Consider the following 16,596-nt stretch of genomic DNA (forward strand, 5'->3'; position numbering starts at 1 on the left):
GGTGTCAATGATGATGATGCCAAAAAGTCTGAAAAATCTCACTGCAACTATGCAATCTTTTGTGATATTTTTACAGGCAAACATTGTTTGAGGCTTAGAGAAATTTTAGGTTATTGACTGCAGATGATCAGCAACATGCATACCTTACTATTAGTGACATCAAATTCTCGCCTGATGTAGTGAATAGACACATCTTGCTTGACAAATTTCACTTGGACATAGTCGCACAGGAGCTCTCCATCCGACGGCCAGTATTGTTGGCACTTTGTCTGAAAAGAATGCATAAAGTTAAGAAAACAAATTGCAGTCATTATGTCACATAACCTGCAAATTCTGTACTGAACCCCACAGTCACCAAGTACTTAGGGGACCACAGAGTCTTTCTATTAGATTCTCTCTTAGTACCTGTAGCAATTTCAAAACAAGCGTACATACAACTGTACAACTATACAAAATAATTGTGTATTTTCTGCTGTGTTTTCTCTTTGCAAAACTTTCTTTTGAGAACAATGCCTTGAGTTTGAGAAATCGGGGGCACAAGAAGCCTCCACAATAGGGACCGTGCAGTAAAGTTTCAGAGCAGAGAAAGCACCCTCTATGGTTGGCCGCGTAGGTTCTGCAGATGAACGCTGATGCTTTTGATTGGAAGAATTGTCCACTAACGATAATTGCCAATTGCTTTGCGTGAACTTACGCAATGTTTTGATGGCTGTGCGAATAGTGATTTTCAAGCTTGAATAGAATATGAATCAAATAATGAAAGCCTATTGAACTGAGTACAAATAATTTTGAATTGAATACGAATACAGATTGAATATAGTCCAGTAGACAAAAAGCACAAACATTTAATTTTTAATGAAGAAAATGAAGCACACTTCAGTTCCTCGTCAACAGTCATTACCTGCTTCTGTGCAGAAACAAAAGTTGTTAGACATGCTCTGGTGATCGGTGACAATTTGTAACCATGTTGGTACAAACTGAAAGCAGTTCAAGCAACCTGAAGTCGCTGGTGTGGAAATATATATTTCATCTACTCTTTTTCCCAGGAGTGGGTACTTCTGTTGCCCAGTTGCTTGCCACCAAATTCGAGGATTGTTTTGTTGGGATTGCAGTGATAACTCCAAGTCCTATTCAGATTGCTGACGTTCCAGTCAAAGATGCTGTCTTTTCAGTAGCTCGCACTTTCTATGCTTTCACTGTTTGCATTGTACATACATGGCAATGGCCACATCCATAGCTTGTGACCACCACTAGTGGTGTCACAGAAGATCGATAAGGAATGTAAGTCCGTCGAACACAAACGTCGGGGGGCGCCCGAACTTCGCAGAGACCAGAAAACACACGACCACTTCGTAGCTTTGAAAAGAGACGACTATTTTATTTACAAAAAGAAGGGAGAGACAGAGGCACAAGAAACAGTGACCAGATGCGCCTCTCGGAAGACGTTGCTTTGGGTATCGGGTTACACTGACCCATTCGGGGACGTTCCAGCGAGGGGTGCAGGTGCAGCGCCCCATAAATAACATGAACTGGTTGACAAGCCCCCGTGGCTCACATGAACAGTCAAAAAAACACAGTTCGACTGGCATCGTCAACAACATTCTCCGTTACTTTGTTACACGTTGTGATATTCGCCACATTCGGCCATCCTTATAAAATTTCGTCCTCGAAATTTCCATCATAGCAAAAACGTAGAGTTATACATTGCTAAATGAAGAACACTTAAAACACATAACAGTTATGCTCTTAAACACATGGTGGGTACATCAAACATTGAACAGGTGACATGCTTTCATCGATTAACGTAGCATTTGAAACATAGCATCAAAAATAAAACACTTCAATGTCAATTGAACATACGTGGTAAAATGAAATATATAGCACGTTTACGTTTACTCGTAATCTGAGTCTTTGTCGTCATCATCATCTTCATTCCCTGAACGCGAACTCCATAGCTTGAGTTGGTCGGCATGCGCCGTAGTGCTATAACGGCGGCCTTTTTGTCCGCTCAGACGAGTGATGCGGTATGTGTCGTTAGGTAGCACTGCTTCGATAACCAAGGGACCACGATACTTTGGTTGGACCTTGGTTGGCTTTCCGCCGCTTACGGGTAATCTTCGCACTGCGACTATATCGCCAATTTCGTATCTTGGGGCTTTTGATCTTCGTAAGTTGTAGTGTCGAGATTGCTTTTCTTGTTGCTGCTTTATTGTTGTTTTTGCTTCTTCGCGGATGGCTTGTATGCTTTTGCTTGATCCCTCGTCGACATCTAAGTCACGCAAACGACAGTCTTGGTGTCGTGCAGTGAAACCAAATAACAACTCGAATGGCGTCTTTTGAGTTGTCTTGCTTCGTGTTTGGTTCAGGTTCCGTTGCACTTCATCTAGGTGTTGGTCCCAGTCCTTTTGATCAGGTCGTTCAATCGACATTGCAATCCTTGGTATGAGTGTTCTGTGCATCCTTTCGACTTGTCCGTTTCCTTGAGGTCTTTGAGTCGACACCAGAACGTGTTGGATGCCTTTGCCTTGACAGAATGCTTCAAACTGGCCTGAGGTGAACGCAGTTCCCCTGTCAGTTACAATGCGCCTTGGGACGTCGTAGTCATTTATGTATCGTTCCAAGGCTTTTAACACGTTCGAAGTTGAAGTGTTTCGTGATGGGTAGAGTCGTACAAATTTCGTGAAATTGTCAACTATTACAAGGAGTTCTTGGTTCCGACTTCTGCTTACAGGAAAAGGTCCCAAGTGGTCCAAATGAAGTACTTCAAAAGGCTGTGCGCCTGGAGGAATCGGATTCAGCTTACCAGGCTTCCTCCCGGTTTCACCTTTGTGGATTACACACTCCAAACAGTGTGAAATGTGCCGCTCAACGTATTTCCTTAATCCTGGAAACCAATACCGCCTCTTAATTTTGTCGACGGTTTCTTCGAGATGGCTATGCCCCATGAGATCATGGTGCTTGACAACCATCGCTTTGCGGTTACTCTTTGGAATGACAAAAAGCCATTTCTTCGCGCCGTCGTTTTCTTCAACCTTGTAGAGCAGTCCATTCTTGAGTGTGAAACCTTTTACTTCCCCTTTTTCTCGCTTTGTCCTGTCTTCGGCTTTCTTTTCCAGAATTTTAATTACTCTGTTAACGTATTCGTCTGCATGCTGTATCGCAATAACATGTTCTTCCTCGGTGACAGAGTACCAGACGTCAAGTCTGTCTTCGAAGTTTTCGTTTTCTGGAACTGAAACTGGAGCTCGACTAAGCGCATCAACATGCTCCATTTTCTTTCCCTCTCGGTGGTGGATGGAGAAGTCAAATTCCTGGATGTAGTCCATCCACCGTGCTATCTGAGGTATCTTCGTCTTCGCGGCATTCATGTAGACTATGGCACGGCAGTCCGTGTATATCGTGAAGTGTATGCCTATCAAGTAGATGCGTAGCTTGTCTACTGCCCACATCACTGCCGTTAGTTCGAGTCGCGTCGAATGGTATCGTGTTTCGGCTTCGGTGGTTCTACGGCTGATGCAGAACACCAGATGCATGTTTCCATCATCACCTCTTTGCAGTAACATTCCTGCCAATCCATCCTTTGATGCGTCCGTGTGTAACTCAGTTTCGGCATGACGGTCGTAGAGAGCCAAAACGGGAGCTTTTGTTAGCTCTTGCTTCAGTTGAGTGAAGGCTTCTTCTTGTTTTTCACTCCACACGAAGGGCTTTCCTTTCTTCGTCAGCTCCGTTAAAGGAGCTGCTTTGGTAGCATGATACGGAATAAATCGTCGAAAGTAACTAGTAAGGCCCAGAAATCTTCGAATTTCGTGAACATCTTTAGGTCGTGGAAACTCGGCGATTGCTTCGAGCTTAGCTTCACCTGGCTGTATTCCGAAACTTGTGATCTGAAATCCTAGGAAGCTTACTTCGGGCATTAGAAATGCACATTTGCTTAATTTTAGAGTCAATCCTGCTTCTTGTAGAGCTTTCAATACGCTCTCAAGATTGCTTATGGCTTCTTCGAACGTTTTCCCGGGCACTAGGATGTCATCAAGATAACAGACAGCTATGTTGAACCGGAGCTGTCCTAGTACAGTGTTTATCAGCCGTTGGAATACACTAGGAGCGTTGCATAAACCAAATGGCATGTACAAGTACTCGTAGTGGCCATCCGGAGTTATGAATGCAGTTTTCTCAATTGATTCTTCTGCCATGGGTACTTGAAAGTAACCACTCGCTAAATCGAGGGTTGTGAAAAACATGTTGCCGCTTAGGCGATCTAACTGGTCATCGATGATAGGGATGGGAAATCGATCCTTCTTCGTTTGTTGGTTCAACCGTCGGTAATCGACAACCTTGCGATACTCTCCTGTTTTCTTTTTAACTAGAAGACATGGGCTGGCGTATGGCGATACAGAGTCTCTTACTATTCCTGCCTCCTTGAGGTCTCGAACAATGGCGCGCATGTGCTCCCTTTCATCGTGCGTTGCTCTGTACGGTCTGCTGTAGACTGGCTTAGTATCATCAATTTCTTCGATTTTCATTTCAGCCATCTTTGTTTTTCCGAGTTCGTGGATGTCTAACGCAAAACAATCTCGGTAAGATGTCAATAATGTGATCAGTTGGCTCTTCTGTTCTCGTGTTACCGTCGGTCCGCATTGTACTTCGTGTTCCATGGTGCATCGCGCACCTACGGCATCCTCGACTGTGAGCACTGGAGAAACATCATGGACTTGTTCTATCCCCTGTGCCGTGCTCTCGTCAACGTCGTTGAGCTCGCAAACGTGTGTCGAAACTGGGTCTACTTTCACCGCTCTACCGAATGAAAAGTTCTTCTTTATTGTTATTTCATCGGAGCTTCTGTTTACAATCGGAATTCGCGTCCTTCCATCTTGTAGCTCAAGTAGGCATCCGATGTCTTGCTCGTAGAAGTTAAGCACAACAGTTCCTGAATCATCGCTGTTTTCGGCCTTAACGTCTATCAACTGCACGGAGTTTGGCGGTACTTTAATAGGGCCTTCGTTCCTCAGAGTATATTTAATGTCACCATCGTCCAGTGTGAAATCCTTAAACGGGCCGTCCTTTCGACTGTCGATTAGTGTCATGCAGTTCTTCGCCTTAATCATAACAACATTGTCAAGGTCGAGCAGAGTTCGTCCCACGAGTACATCGTAACAAATCACATCATCGCTCACAACATAGGCTGGGACTTCAGCTGTGATGTCATCGATAGATATCTTAATGACAGTCCTTCCAACTGGCATAGTTTTCTTTTGCGCGAGTCCGTACAGCGCATCCTTCTCGGCGACATCGAAAATTGTCAGTCCACATTTCGCTGCTGCGGAAACTGTAATCATGCTTACGGCACTACCTTGATCAATAAATGATGTCACCAATATTTCGTCGTTGATGACGGCTTGTTTTACGTATTTGCTGGGGCCATTGTCGCCGACGCAGAGGGATTCGTTCGTCGCTTTGTCACTTCGCGACTTGCACTCTCGTTTTCCGTGACCATACTTGTTACATGTCGTGCAGTACTTTATCCTCTTCTCTTTGGGGCAGTCCTTAGCTATGTGATTAGCGTATTCGTTACAATTGAAACATTTTTGGTTGCCCTGCGAGTCCTTTGCAGGGGCCCACATTCCTCCTTTACGAGTCTGGATTGAATTTTCAGTTGCACTGATACCGACTTTTTTCTTGTTTTCGGGCGTTGATTTTTGAGTTCCTCTGCCAAACATGTCATTTCTTTCTTTCTCCAATCGGACGTGACGCTTTAGATCATGCAGTAGCTGTTCTAATGAGCTGTGATGTTTAGGCATAAGCATTTGGTACGCTGACCTGTCGGCAATACCTAGAAGGATCATTTCCTTCGTTTCGTCGTCCTTTAGCTCACAGCGTTTACAGAGATGCATCTTATCCATAAAATAATCAAGCACTGATTCGCCCTTAACTTGAACTCTGTTGCGCATTTCTTCGTACTTAGTTACAGGATTAGTAACAGGCACAAACATATTCCTAAAATGGTACTCAAAATGTTCCCACGTATCACATTCCTTTGACTTACTGCGATACCATGTTGCTGCAGGTCCCTTTAACTTCGTCTGTACCACGGTTAGCCTCATAGGCTCAGTCCATTGGCACTGGATGGACAGCTGCTTAAATGTCTCTAGCCACTCTTCTGCTTGCTTCTCGTCACCGGCGCCGTCGAACACATGGACCTCCTTGGAGATATCCGGCATGATGCGTGCAGAAGGGGCTTGACCATCGGTCCTCTTCGATGAGATTAAGTCGTAGAACATCTTGTCACGAACTTCGTCACGTTCTTGCATATACTTGATAAGTTTTTCCAGCTCAGTCATCGTTTTTGCTGAAACGTCGTTGCCGTCGTGAGCTTCGATAATCGTTGACGAGCCGTCTTCGTCACTTAAACCAGATTGCTGCTGGTGTTCGTCGCTGGTCGTAACGTTATCTTCGGTGCTGTTAGTTTTCGATCCCTGAGGGCGTCTTCGTTGCAATCTCGGCATTGTCTACCTTCGGTGCTTACGGGCTAAAGTCCAGATGAGTCAAATTTGATGAAAATGTTCACCTGCTCATCAGTCCAGTCAGTCCTTATCCCACTTCTGATAAAAATGTAAGTCCGTCGAACACAAACGTCGGGGGGCGCCCGAACTTCGCAGAGACCAGAAAACACACGACCACTTCGTAGCTTTGAAAAGAGACGACTATTTTATTTACAAAAAGAAGGGAGAGACAGAGGCACAAGAAACAGTGACCAGATGCGCCTCTCGGAAGACGTTGCTTTGGGTATCGGGTTACACTGACCCATTCGGGGACGTTCCAGCGAGGGGTGCAGGTGCAGCGCCCCATAAATAACATGAACTGGTTGACAAGCCCCCGTGGCTCACATGAACAGTCAAAAAAACACAGTTCGACTGGCATCGTCAACAACATTCTCCGTTACTTTGTTACACGTTGTGATATTCGCCACAGGAAGTAGCAAAGAACAACGGGAACAAGAAAGACATATACAAACAAAAGGTCTTGTTTTAGTGTGTCTCAGTCTTGGATTTTTTCTTTCTGAATATGCTTGCTTGCTTTTGAAGCATTCTTTCACTAATCGGAGTTGCATGTCTTCCCACTGAAGAAATAAACTGAAATGAACGCCATTGAAGCTCATAGCATTAGAAAAGTGCAGCTGTGGGGAGCATGCTGCAGCCAACGTCAGCATCACATCGATTGACGTCGCGGCCCCCTGCTCAAAATGGACCCAACACCGCCATCTGGAAAAGTGATGTCGGCGGGCATCTCTGAGTGAGAAACCAAAAATAAAGTCCTTCCACGCTTCAGACAAAATCATGTGTGGTGCTTCAGCTCATGTGACTTGCAGCATGGTGGCACCACATGAATGCCAGCGCGCATGGTAACACGACCGTACATATATGTTATATGTTTTTATATGTAAAACCTATAGGTTTTACAACGCAGGCAACAACTGTGCATTAGAATATGGCAGGGTGATCTGACAGAAGTAAAGGCTTTATATTTGAACGCGATATTCTAAAAAAAGTATTGAATATGTACGAATATCGCTATTTGATTCGACAACTAAATCGAATATAGGTACAACTATTCGATTTGATATTCGAAAATTTCGAATACTGTACAACTCTTTGTTTTCACGGCTCGCAAATTTCGCGAATTGGGCACTCTGGATTTGTTCACGGCCCCTAAATTTCGTGACTTGTGACCGGAAGACAAAAATCGGATTCCCAAAGGTCCCCATTGTTGAAGCTGTCACTGTGGTGAGAAGGAACTCCCTTCAAAACTGTGACCCAGGTTAGATTCGCGAAAATAAAGGGTTCTACAGCATATGCACTGTGCCCTACCTTTTAGCGAGAGGTCTCACTGACTTCCAGAGTTGAGAGTATTTTGTGAGCATTTGGAGGAGGATATGAATAAAATGATATTTTTGTGTACTGTCATTTGTCCCAAGGATATTTCCCATGAACTACAGATGCCACTCACATTCATTGACATGGATAATTAATTTATTCAATAATTATTAATTTGATTGCTCAAACGTACCACCGCATTTCGTTTGGACCAATGCAGAAAGAGCTTGTGGTGGCATTTTATTCTGAAATGTTTCTAGTCTACTAATCTGTTTTCTGGAAATATCCTGGTACACAACGAAAGGGAGCAAATAATTTTGAACAAGTTTAGGAAATACATGTACAAATATATTTTCCCCACCACTGAAATGAAAAAGGTAAATGAAACACTTCCAAAATCAATCACCATAACGTATTGCGGCAGCTAGTGATGAACAACGAAGCCCCAAACTCTGTATATGATTTGTATCATATACAGAGTATCAAAACTGCTTTCTTTCAGTACGTACCTATTGAGAAGCATCACAATATCATGAGGTCATCACTGATCAGCTAAGTGTGTACATGAGTTGGTCTATATCATCTTTGAATCGCTTACAGTACAAATCACAGATACTCTAGTTCAAATTGACATGAAGCAAGCTTTATGTCGTAAATGTCCTTCATCACCAGCATTGCACACTTTTCAGCGATGTCACCTCAGTCTTAAAACGCGTGTTGTTATACTGCAAACAGGTGTGTGCCCCCTTTTTGATCGTATTTTCATCTCTCATCGTGAAAGGGTTGAAATAACGATTTCTTACCATCAAGTTCCAAACTTGGCATAAAATGTGCATTTCACAATAAAATTACTGTGAGACAGCATTCCCAATGGAACAGCCGATGCAGAGAGCGATCAAAGAGTGAAAATTCTCGCGCTGTCACCACAGTGTTCTGCCCTATAGCATCCCCTATAGCACATCCCCTATAGCCCAAACCCCCAACCTGTATCAGCCCATTATTCTGATTCCCCTCAATTCCCACAATTCCTCAAACCCGAGGAAACCTCAGTCATCTACGTTACACCAGATCACTTGCCTCCCTCTGCTTTGTTCGTTCATCGTTATGATTTTAATTTTAGACTTTGTAAATCAATAAAAAGTTTTCTCTTAATGTTTCCGCATACAGTGCACAAGGTCAAAAAGCCTCAAATTTAGAAAGTGGTCTTGTCCACAAAAATTCTGTAAACTCGTAATGTTTAGGACTACGTTTAGGACCAACTATGACAGCTGACTTCCCTTAGAAATTGGTCTTTGGCGAGACTGTGATACGGTGCAACCCTGCAAGTTCCTGTGCAATGGTTTTGTTGAACAGGATTGCCCTGCTCAGAGATAAGTAAACACGACAAGACAAATGCGTGCCAGAGGAAAGAGTCAGCAAAGCAAGTAAGCCATGCGGTTTTAAGGGGACCCTTCCTGTCGACTACACTGCCAACAAAAAGGCGTAGATGACAGCCAATATTTTCTAGGGTTGCACTCAACATTGAATCGCGGCTGAAAAAATGAATGCAAGCACGTATAGCAGATTATTTTCTGCAAGGGATGTTTTGATGCTTGCAGTAAATAAATATGTTGGTACGAATGAGCCTGTTATGTCTCTGGCATCATGTGTCATGCGACCTAACTGCATTAAGTCCCTTTAGATTAAACTCGAATCCCTTTCGAAATGTAGTGTAAACATTTGCATGCCATAGCTGTGTGAGACTGTTCAGTGGGAACTGGTGCATCCATGTGTGCTAGCATACAGATTGGAGGCAATATTATAAATTACCTGTCCATCGCCCAACTCGGACAACATGACAATAGTTGAGATGCACTGCTCCTTGACCATGCGCCAGAACTCAACCACGGTACAGTCCAGTGGGTCTTGTGTGATGATAAATGACATTGAACGGTCATAGCCCTGTCAAATAGGAAACAATTAGACTCATTCGGGACACATTATGTTATTACCTGAACAAATGATGCATTAATGTAGGATGAATGATCCGGGGACGCTGGTAATATTACCCTATTGCAGTCATCTGGAAAACACCAGAGCAAAATTTAGGGTCATTTTAGTCCTACCTTGGAATGTGATACTCACATGGCACGATGAAGTCATATCTATTTTTAGCTGCATTCATATCCATCATGCCCACACAGCATGTTTTGGGATCTTCTATTACATCAGCCAGTTTCTGAAAAAAGGGGGCAGGCTTAGACGAAAGAGGTCAATCCTAAAGTTGTGTACCTCAAACTCAAGCACCATTCCAGTTTTCTCTCCAATCTTGTCTTTGAGCTGTAAGTAGTGGTCCCTCATGTGGTGGATCTCAATTTCTGTGTCTCCAAATTGAGCTTGCTCCAGAAGGGCACGATAGATGAACACATACTGCTTCTGCGCAGACAGTGAAAAAGAGATATACTGTTTATTCATACTATTGTATATACTGCACATGACACAGCTGGATGACAATTTTAGCCCTATCAAGCATTTGAGGCCCTAAAATGCTGTAAACAAAAATGACAGCAGCAATAAGGGTAGAAACATGAAACCATCCAAACTGCATACTCTCACTTGCAGAAGACACATTTTCTCTCAACTATTGTCATTGTAGTAGGGAATGCATTTTGGAAGGGAATAGGGTATATAAATATGATATGCACTATATTTCTGGTAAAAAAACGTTAGGTTGACTCAGATCATCGATTCAACAAATACCTCTTTGAATTAAAATTTGATAAAATTATGTGGCAACAGTTTCCTGCAGATAAATGCCCCGTGCTTTTTGCATTAAAATATTTTGACGTGGTTACTAAAACACCATGTATGTTGTCATTGTAGCCAAATCTAGCAAGAAATGCCACGATAATTGGCGTTGCTGTGTAGCCATGTTTGACAAAGTACACCCTTCACTTAGCTGATGCATTTCTCTGTAATGTTTAAGGCCCTAAGTTGTGCCATCTGAGTATGCCATACGTATACAGTATAGGGCTAAACAATTTGCATCAGCAGCATGTAGGGCAAAACATGAAAAAAAGTGCCCAGTCAGCACAGCATCTGAAACGCTAAACGTTGTTGTTTGTTTCTACCCGAAAATCTGCTTTTCCATCTGATACCACCCGATTCTACCCTGCTTCACGGCTGCTGAAATAAAACTAAATTTTGTTGCTGCTCAAGCAACAAGTTCGAAAGACCTCGTAAATTAGCGGAAATTAATTAGTAAACTAGACAATTGTATCACAATAGAGTGAATAAATTACAGATCCGCACCAATGTTTGTACAAGAAAGTTGCGCTGTCTGCGTAAGCTGGCGACGCACGAGAAGATGTCCACTTCTTCAGTCTTCTCCAGCTCTTCCAGGAGGGAATCAATGGCCACAAACGTGCCTGTCCGACCCACCCCAGCGCTGAAACAACAAGAAAATAACGCATCCAGCAAGAAACGCAGAAACAGTGTATAACCATGTCTCCATGGACACGACCTACACAGTTTACTGACCTGCAGTGAACGAGTAGGGGCCCCCGGTCAGAAACGTAGTGCTCATTGACCCGTTTGATAAAACGTAGCAGCCAGGAAGGTTGCTCCGGAGCTAAGAAGTCTTTCCACATGGTGAAGTGGAACTGCAGTATCTCGCGCTCTTCAGTTACGCCATCCTGGAAAAATGAAAGCACCTTCAACTAATGCCGCATTACTGCAGTTAATGTGCCTAATAATTAACCTTTATGTGTTCCACTTGAAACCTCCTGACGACGTAGTCTGAATACTTTTTTGTGGTAATTACGGCTATTACGAATCCTTTTTCAATTTCCTTGGAGCCTTCATCAGACCAGTACTGTGCACATTTCACCTGGCAGAAGAAATCAGTCACCAAATTGTAAGCATCACATTAAAGTTACCTTGCCATTTTCTTCGACGCCGGTCAGCATGACGATGACAGACACTTTGTGTTCCCAGATCATGCGCCAGAAGTCCATTACTGTTCTGTCTAGAGGACCTTGGGCACAGATAAAAGTCTTCTTGCCACCAAATCCCTACAAAAAGAGGTTGTGTTCCATAAAGCCATTAATGCAAGTATTGAAGCCACAAGTTTTGGAGGCTTTGACCATGACAACACAATTATTGTTGTTCCCCCAAACCACCAAAGTTCTGTGCCCATATTCTGCAATTTCACAGCAGAATGACATACTCTAGGTGAAGCCACGAACGAGATTAGTGGAAACGAGATTAGTGTAGACCTGACTGACCTCGACAAAGTTTGCATTAATGTAATCCGATCCTGGTATTCCATCAACAGGTGAGAGTTTCACCCTGCTCTGGTCATCTGAAACAAAATGTTTCATTTTCATTTCATCTTTTATTTGTGCTACAAAACAAATTTAACACCGGAGGTGGCCAAAAAGCAGCACTATTTCTGCTTGACAAGGGCAAGTACTCAGGTCAGTTGCAGCTATAACAGTAAAATGGTCTAGATAGTCATGCCTTATTACAAGTGAAATATGAAGTACTATATGAAACATAAAATATAAGTGTCAGGATAAACACACACAAAAGAAAGTACATTATTGCATCAACCAGCAAACATGGCTTTCAGTGACAAAACTCGAGAAACGTCCTCGATAGTAACGCCTTTTGTGATGTAATTATTCAAAAGTACTGAAATGTTATGAGGCAATGACTGCTTTCCGTAGTTAGTATGTGAGCGCAGGACATCCCAAAAGCGTGATTTTCTTTCTTTCTGGGTGGCACTTTGCTGTAATTGAAACAGTGATAAGATGGTAAGGTCATTCTGTTTTATTATAATATGTTATCATGAAGGCATTTTTGGCATCAACACCCTCATGATCGTGAAAACTATGACAATGCAGCTGTTCTTGTGAAGTTTGTACGCACACAGTGAAATTGTCTTTAATGGCAAACTTTCATTGGAACGTTTCTTTGTAGGATGTTCCAGAGCTTGTCAGCCTTCTCTACTTTCAATGTCTGTCAAAATATTCAAAAATTTACACACTGCAAAGTCACGCTTAATGTAATGACCACTTACATGCCTTGATGTCAGGATAGCGATTCTTGTGCAAATTCTCAGGTGCGTCTGATGCATGTGTTGTCCTGTCTTTGAACCTCTCTGGCAACATCTGTGAGGGAAAGCTCGAAACTTTATGACAGGTTAAATGCCAGATGTGGGGAGCTTAGTTAAAATAAGACAGGAAACAAATGTGTTCCACAGCCACTGTACACAGGTATTGTTGCAAACCTATCGGATGTTGTGTAAAATGATGTTGCACAAGAGTTGTACAGTTTGTGTGAAGCAAATGACTGACCAAAAGGATTTATATATGATGTTACATAATACATGTAGTGCTGAACCCTATATGGTAGCATGCAAGTGGAGCTGAGCTCTAGGAGCACAGCAACTACGAGGCGAGTGGCTCAACTGCACACCATGGCACAGCTCTATTGGCACAGCTCTATTGGCACAGCTCTATCGGCCCAGTCAGGTTGAGATCCCCACCACCATTAACCAGGAATCATGTAGAGGGATCACCTTGCAGACGATGTAAAATTTGTGATAGTCAAGGGCCGAATTGTCTACCAGGCTGTTTCTTGTCTGGATCGCCAAATGTAGAGCAAGTGTGTCCCAACGGAATGTCCAGGAGGGGCGGATGAGAAGCTCCTCAACCTGTAGCCTGACTGCGCCGATAGAAGTGAAGGCGTCCACCACAACTGCTATTCTGATTTTGTTTGGCTCCAGTGTCCAACAGTCACAAAATCACCTCAAATTCGTTCTGAAAGAGCAGGTCGCTGTCGCAGTGGCGCTTGATGAAGGCAGTTGGTAAATTGTCTGCTGAGATTGTGATCGTGTTGGGTGACACAGGGAAGGTGCCCACTGGAAAAAAGAAACTGCCAATAAGAAATCTGGAATAATTTCACACCACAGATTCTATTACATGTTCTGTTCATATGGTTTCTGACAGTGAAGGGTAAAGCATCCCAAAATTCCACATTAAGTAAAGTACCCAGTACTTGGTATCACTGGTACTTAAGTACTGATCACTGGTCACTGGTAGTTAAGTACTGCACACTCCACCCCGTGGGTGTAGAAACCACCTTTTAGGCCACAAGTTAGTAGTCTCCGAGACGTCTTGCTGAAGCCAAAGGACCCAATCGATCTGGATTCTCAAAGTGGAGTTGTATAAAAAGTGAATTGTAATGATTGTGATGTCAGTTACATCAGTGAAACCGGACGGGAACGGAGCACACGACTCAAGGAGCTCAAGCAAGACGCAGAAAGAGCCACATATGCTGTCAAAGACACAATTGCCTGATCATTGTTGGACACAACTTGGACTACAAGAATGCAGCTACTTTAGATAGCGAACAATAGTGGGGTCCAGAATATTCTTGGGAGTTGTGGCATATATTCGCAAAGATAAGACTGTATGCAATGTCAACTATCACCTAGAGGTTTACGCTGACCTTAAAGGAGACAACAGGTTTGGCATTCTTGATTCCTTGACTGAAGATGTCTCCCACATGGGAGATAAAACGTCTGAATAAATTGTTTTTATGTGTATAAAGTGTTTAGTGAAGTCTTTTTTGTGTACTGTTGATGGAATAAATTAGATAATACGCATTGTACCAATGACTGAGATGTGGATCTACCTAGAATTAGGCTTGTGCCCAGAGAGCATTGAAAAATGTCTGTATACCGTATGTACAGATATACAAAAGGATCAAAAATTTTGGCAAGCAGGCAAAATCTTGTTAATTCAAACTTTCGATAATTGAAACAAAAATCTGTGGCCCCTCGGGGTTTGAATTAATGAGAGTCTACTGTACTATCACAAGCCTCCATCTTATGATATGATATTCGAAAGCCAACTTTGCAGATATTCGTATTCGAAAACTTGAATATTCGCACACATCTAGTTGTAAGCTGTGCATGAAGCTCACAGTGGATTATGACATGAAGCCATGTTTTTTTGTTGTTGTTTTTTTGTTTTTTTTGCAACAAAAAGAATGGCATGAACGTTATTTCCTTCCTTGGCACTCCTGTCCCGACATTGATCCGTGTCATGCGACAAAACTGATCTCTCAATTTGAAAATGTGCTTACTAAACTATGCAACATGGCAACGTGGGGACGAGGGTAAATGCACTTGAATCTCAATCTCAAGGAAAAGCACAGAGCAATTGACTGTATGAACGAAACCCAGTGATACTGTGAGATTCAAGTGAGATTCAGTGAGTGAGTGAGATTCAAGTCGGTGTGACATGAATGCAAAATGGAGGGGAACATTTTCTAGAGACCCAAAATCAACACTGCTGCTTTTGAGTAATTCCCTCTCTATTCTTCTATGTCACCTCAAGCTTCAAAAGTTTATGTTCCCACTAATACAGGTGCTCGTCCTTTTTTTTCTCTCCAAATTTTTCAGTGGTGCTGGGAAAAAACAATGTGAAAAGAAAGTTGTTTTTATAAGTTACATGTAAATTTCAATATATATATATATATACAGGTTGTCCACGCTAAGTGTGAACAGATTTTTTAAAAATATATACAACACTTTTTCCAAGATGAAATCAATTGCAATATAGCATATGCTGAAGGGCACTCCCTAGGGGGGCATTAGCAAAGTCCAAAGGCAATGTCTTAATAAACTTTCATTAATTAACTTTTTAATTATAAAAGCTACAAAGTTGTCTCAGTGAGAACATCTGTTTCGTTCGGTCACCTGATATCATAGCCGTTTTCAGAACAAAAATCCGTTCGATAGATCGCCCGCAAAAAATTCGTGAAGGAACGCCATTTTTTTCTTTATTTTGTTCATTGCGCTTCTTAGAAGACGCGTATTTCCTTCATCCCCAACGGGAGAGGGGGAAGGAGCACAGTGCCGCCTCATGCGTCGAAGATGAGCTTTAACTTGTGGAAACAAAACAAAAACAAATGTATCGGGTGACTATCGGAACTGGCCTTATCTTGGGTTGCATTTTCTGTTTCCTTTTAATCTTTTTCCAGGACGCTCTTTCTCCCTCTCACATTGGGGGTGAAAGAAAGACGCGTCTTCTAAGAAGCGCAATGAACAAAATAAGAAAAAAATTGCGTTCCTTCACGAATTTTTTCCGGGCGATCAATTGAACGGATTTTTGTTCTAAAAACGGCTACGATATCAGGTGACCGAAAGGAACAGATGCTCTCATTGGGACAACTTTGTAGCTTTTATAATTAAAAAGTTAATTAATGAAAGTTTATTAAGACATTGCCTTTGGACTTTGCTAATGCCCCCCTAGGGAGTGCCCTTTAGCATATGCTATATTGCAATTGATTTCATCTTGGAAAAAGTGTTATATATATTTTTAAAAAATCTGTTCACACTTAGCGTGGACACCCTGTATATATATCTGTATCTACTGTAATTCTAAATATCTATGCAAAACTTGGGAACGTAGCTTTGCAGGCAGTAAAAACGGAGGGGCTCCAGAAGACTCTATCGTGAGTTTTCTATTTTTACCTCCACACATGAGCAAGTCACTGCAGAAGAGCACAAGGAAGTAATTGAGGGCTCTGGTCGAATAGACATTTTGGACAACTTCCAAACGTAACACACAAGTGGACACTAAGTAAATATCTACGAGCTCAACACTGCTTCCTTTTAAAAGCATGTCTAAAAGTCTAAGAGAGCATGGCGTACTGTAATGGTTCCATTGTG

The 16,596-nt window shown here is 42.5% G+C and overlaps 2 protein-coding genes across 5 annotated transcripts in view; one reads left to right on the plus strand and one right to left on the minus strand.

Annotated features, from left to right (window-relative positions):
* LOC135390553 (gametocyte-specific factor 1 homolog) overlaps positions 1 to 14,274 on the plus strand; it is a 28,347-nt gene extending 14,073 nt beyond the window's left edge. The window contains exon 9 of the transcript XR_010421795.1: positions 14,125 to 14,274. The gene's annotated coding sequence lies outside the window, so the exon portion shown is untranslated. The remainder of the gene's footprint in view (positions 1 to 14,124) is intronic.
* Positions 1 to 16,596, minus strand: part of LOC135390552 (tyrosine-protein phosphatase 69D-like) — a 114,519-nt gene that overhangs the window by 3,904 nt on the left and 94,019 nt on the right. For all 4 annotated transcript variants that reach the window (XM_064620254.1, XM_064620252.1, XM_064620251.1 and 1 more), the window contains 12 exons: positions 13,664 to 13,776; positions 12,934 to 13,024; positions 12,137 to 12,213; positions 11,789 to 11,923; positions 11,611 to 11,739; positions 11,391 to 11,545; positions 11,163 to 11,298; positions 10,143 to 10,286; positions 9,996 to 10,089; positions 9,863 to 9,933; positions 9,681 to 9,812; positions 144 to 269 (listed from right to left, as the gene is read on the minus strand). In XM_064620254.1, coding sequence (XP_064476324.1) covers positions 144 to 269; positions 9,681 to 9,812; positions 9,863 to 9,933; positions 9,996 to 10,089; positions 10,143 to 10,286; positions 11,163 to 11,298; positions 11,391 to 11,545; positions 11,611 to 11,739; positions 11,789 to 11,923; positions 12,137 to 12,213; positions 12,934 to 13,024; positions 13,664 to 13,776 — 1,403 coding nt within the window. The remainder of the gene's footprint in view (positions 1 to 143; positions 270 to 9,680; positions 9,813 to 9,862; positions 9,934 to 9,995; positions 10,090 to 10,142; positions 10,287 to 11,162; positions 11,299 to 11,390; positions 11,546 to 11,610; positions 11,740 to 11,788; positions 11,924 to 12,136; positions 12,214 to 12,933; positions 13,025 to 13,663; positions 13,777 to 16,596) is intronic.

Source organism: Ornithodoros turicata, chromosome 4, assembly GCF_037126465.1.
Source record: "Ornithodoros turicata isolate Travis chromosome 4, ASM3712646v1, whole genome shotgun sequence".
NCBI classification, from domain to species: Eukaryota; Metazoa; Arthropoda; class Arachnida; order Ixodida; family Argasidae; genus Ornithodoros; species Ornithodoros turicata.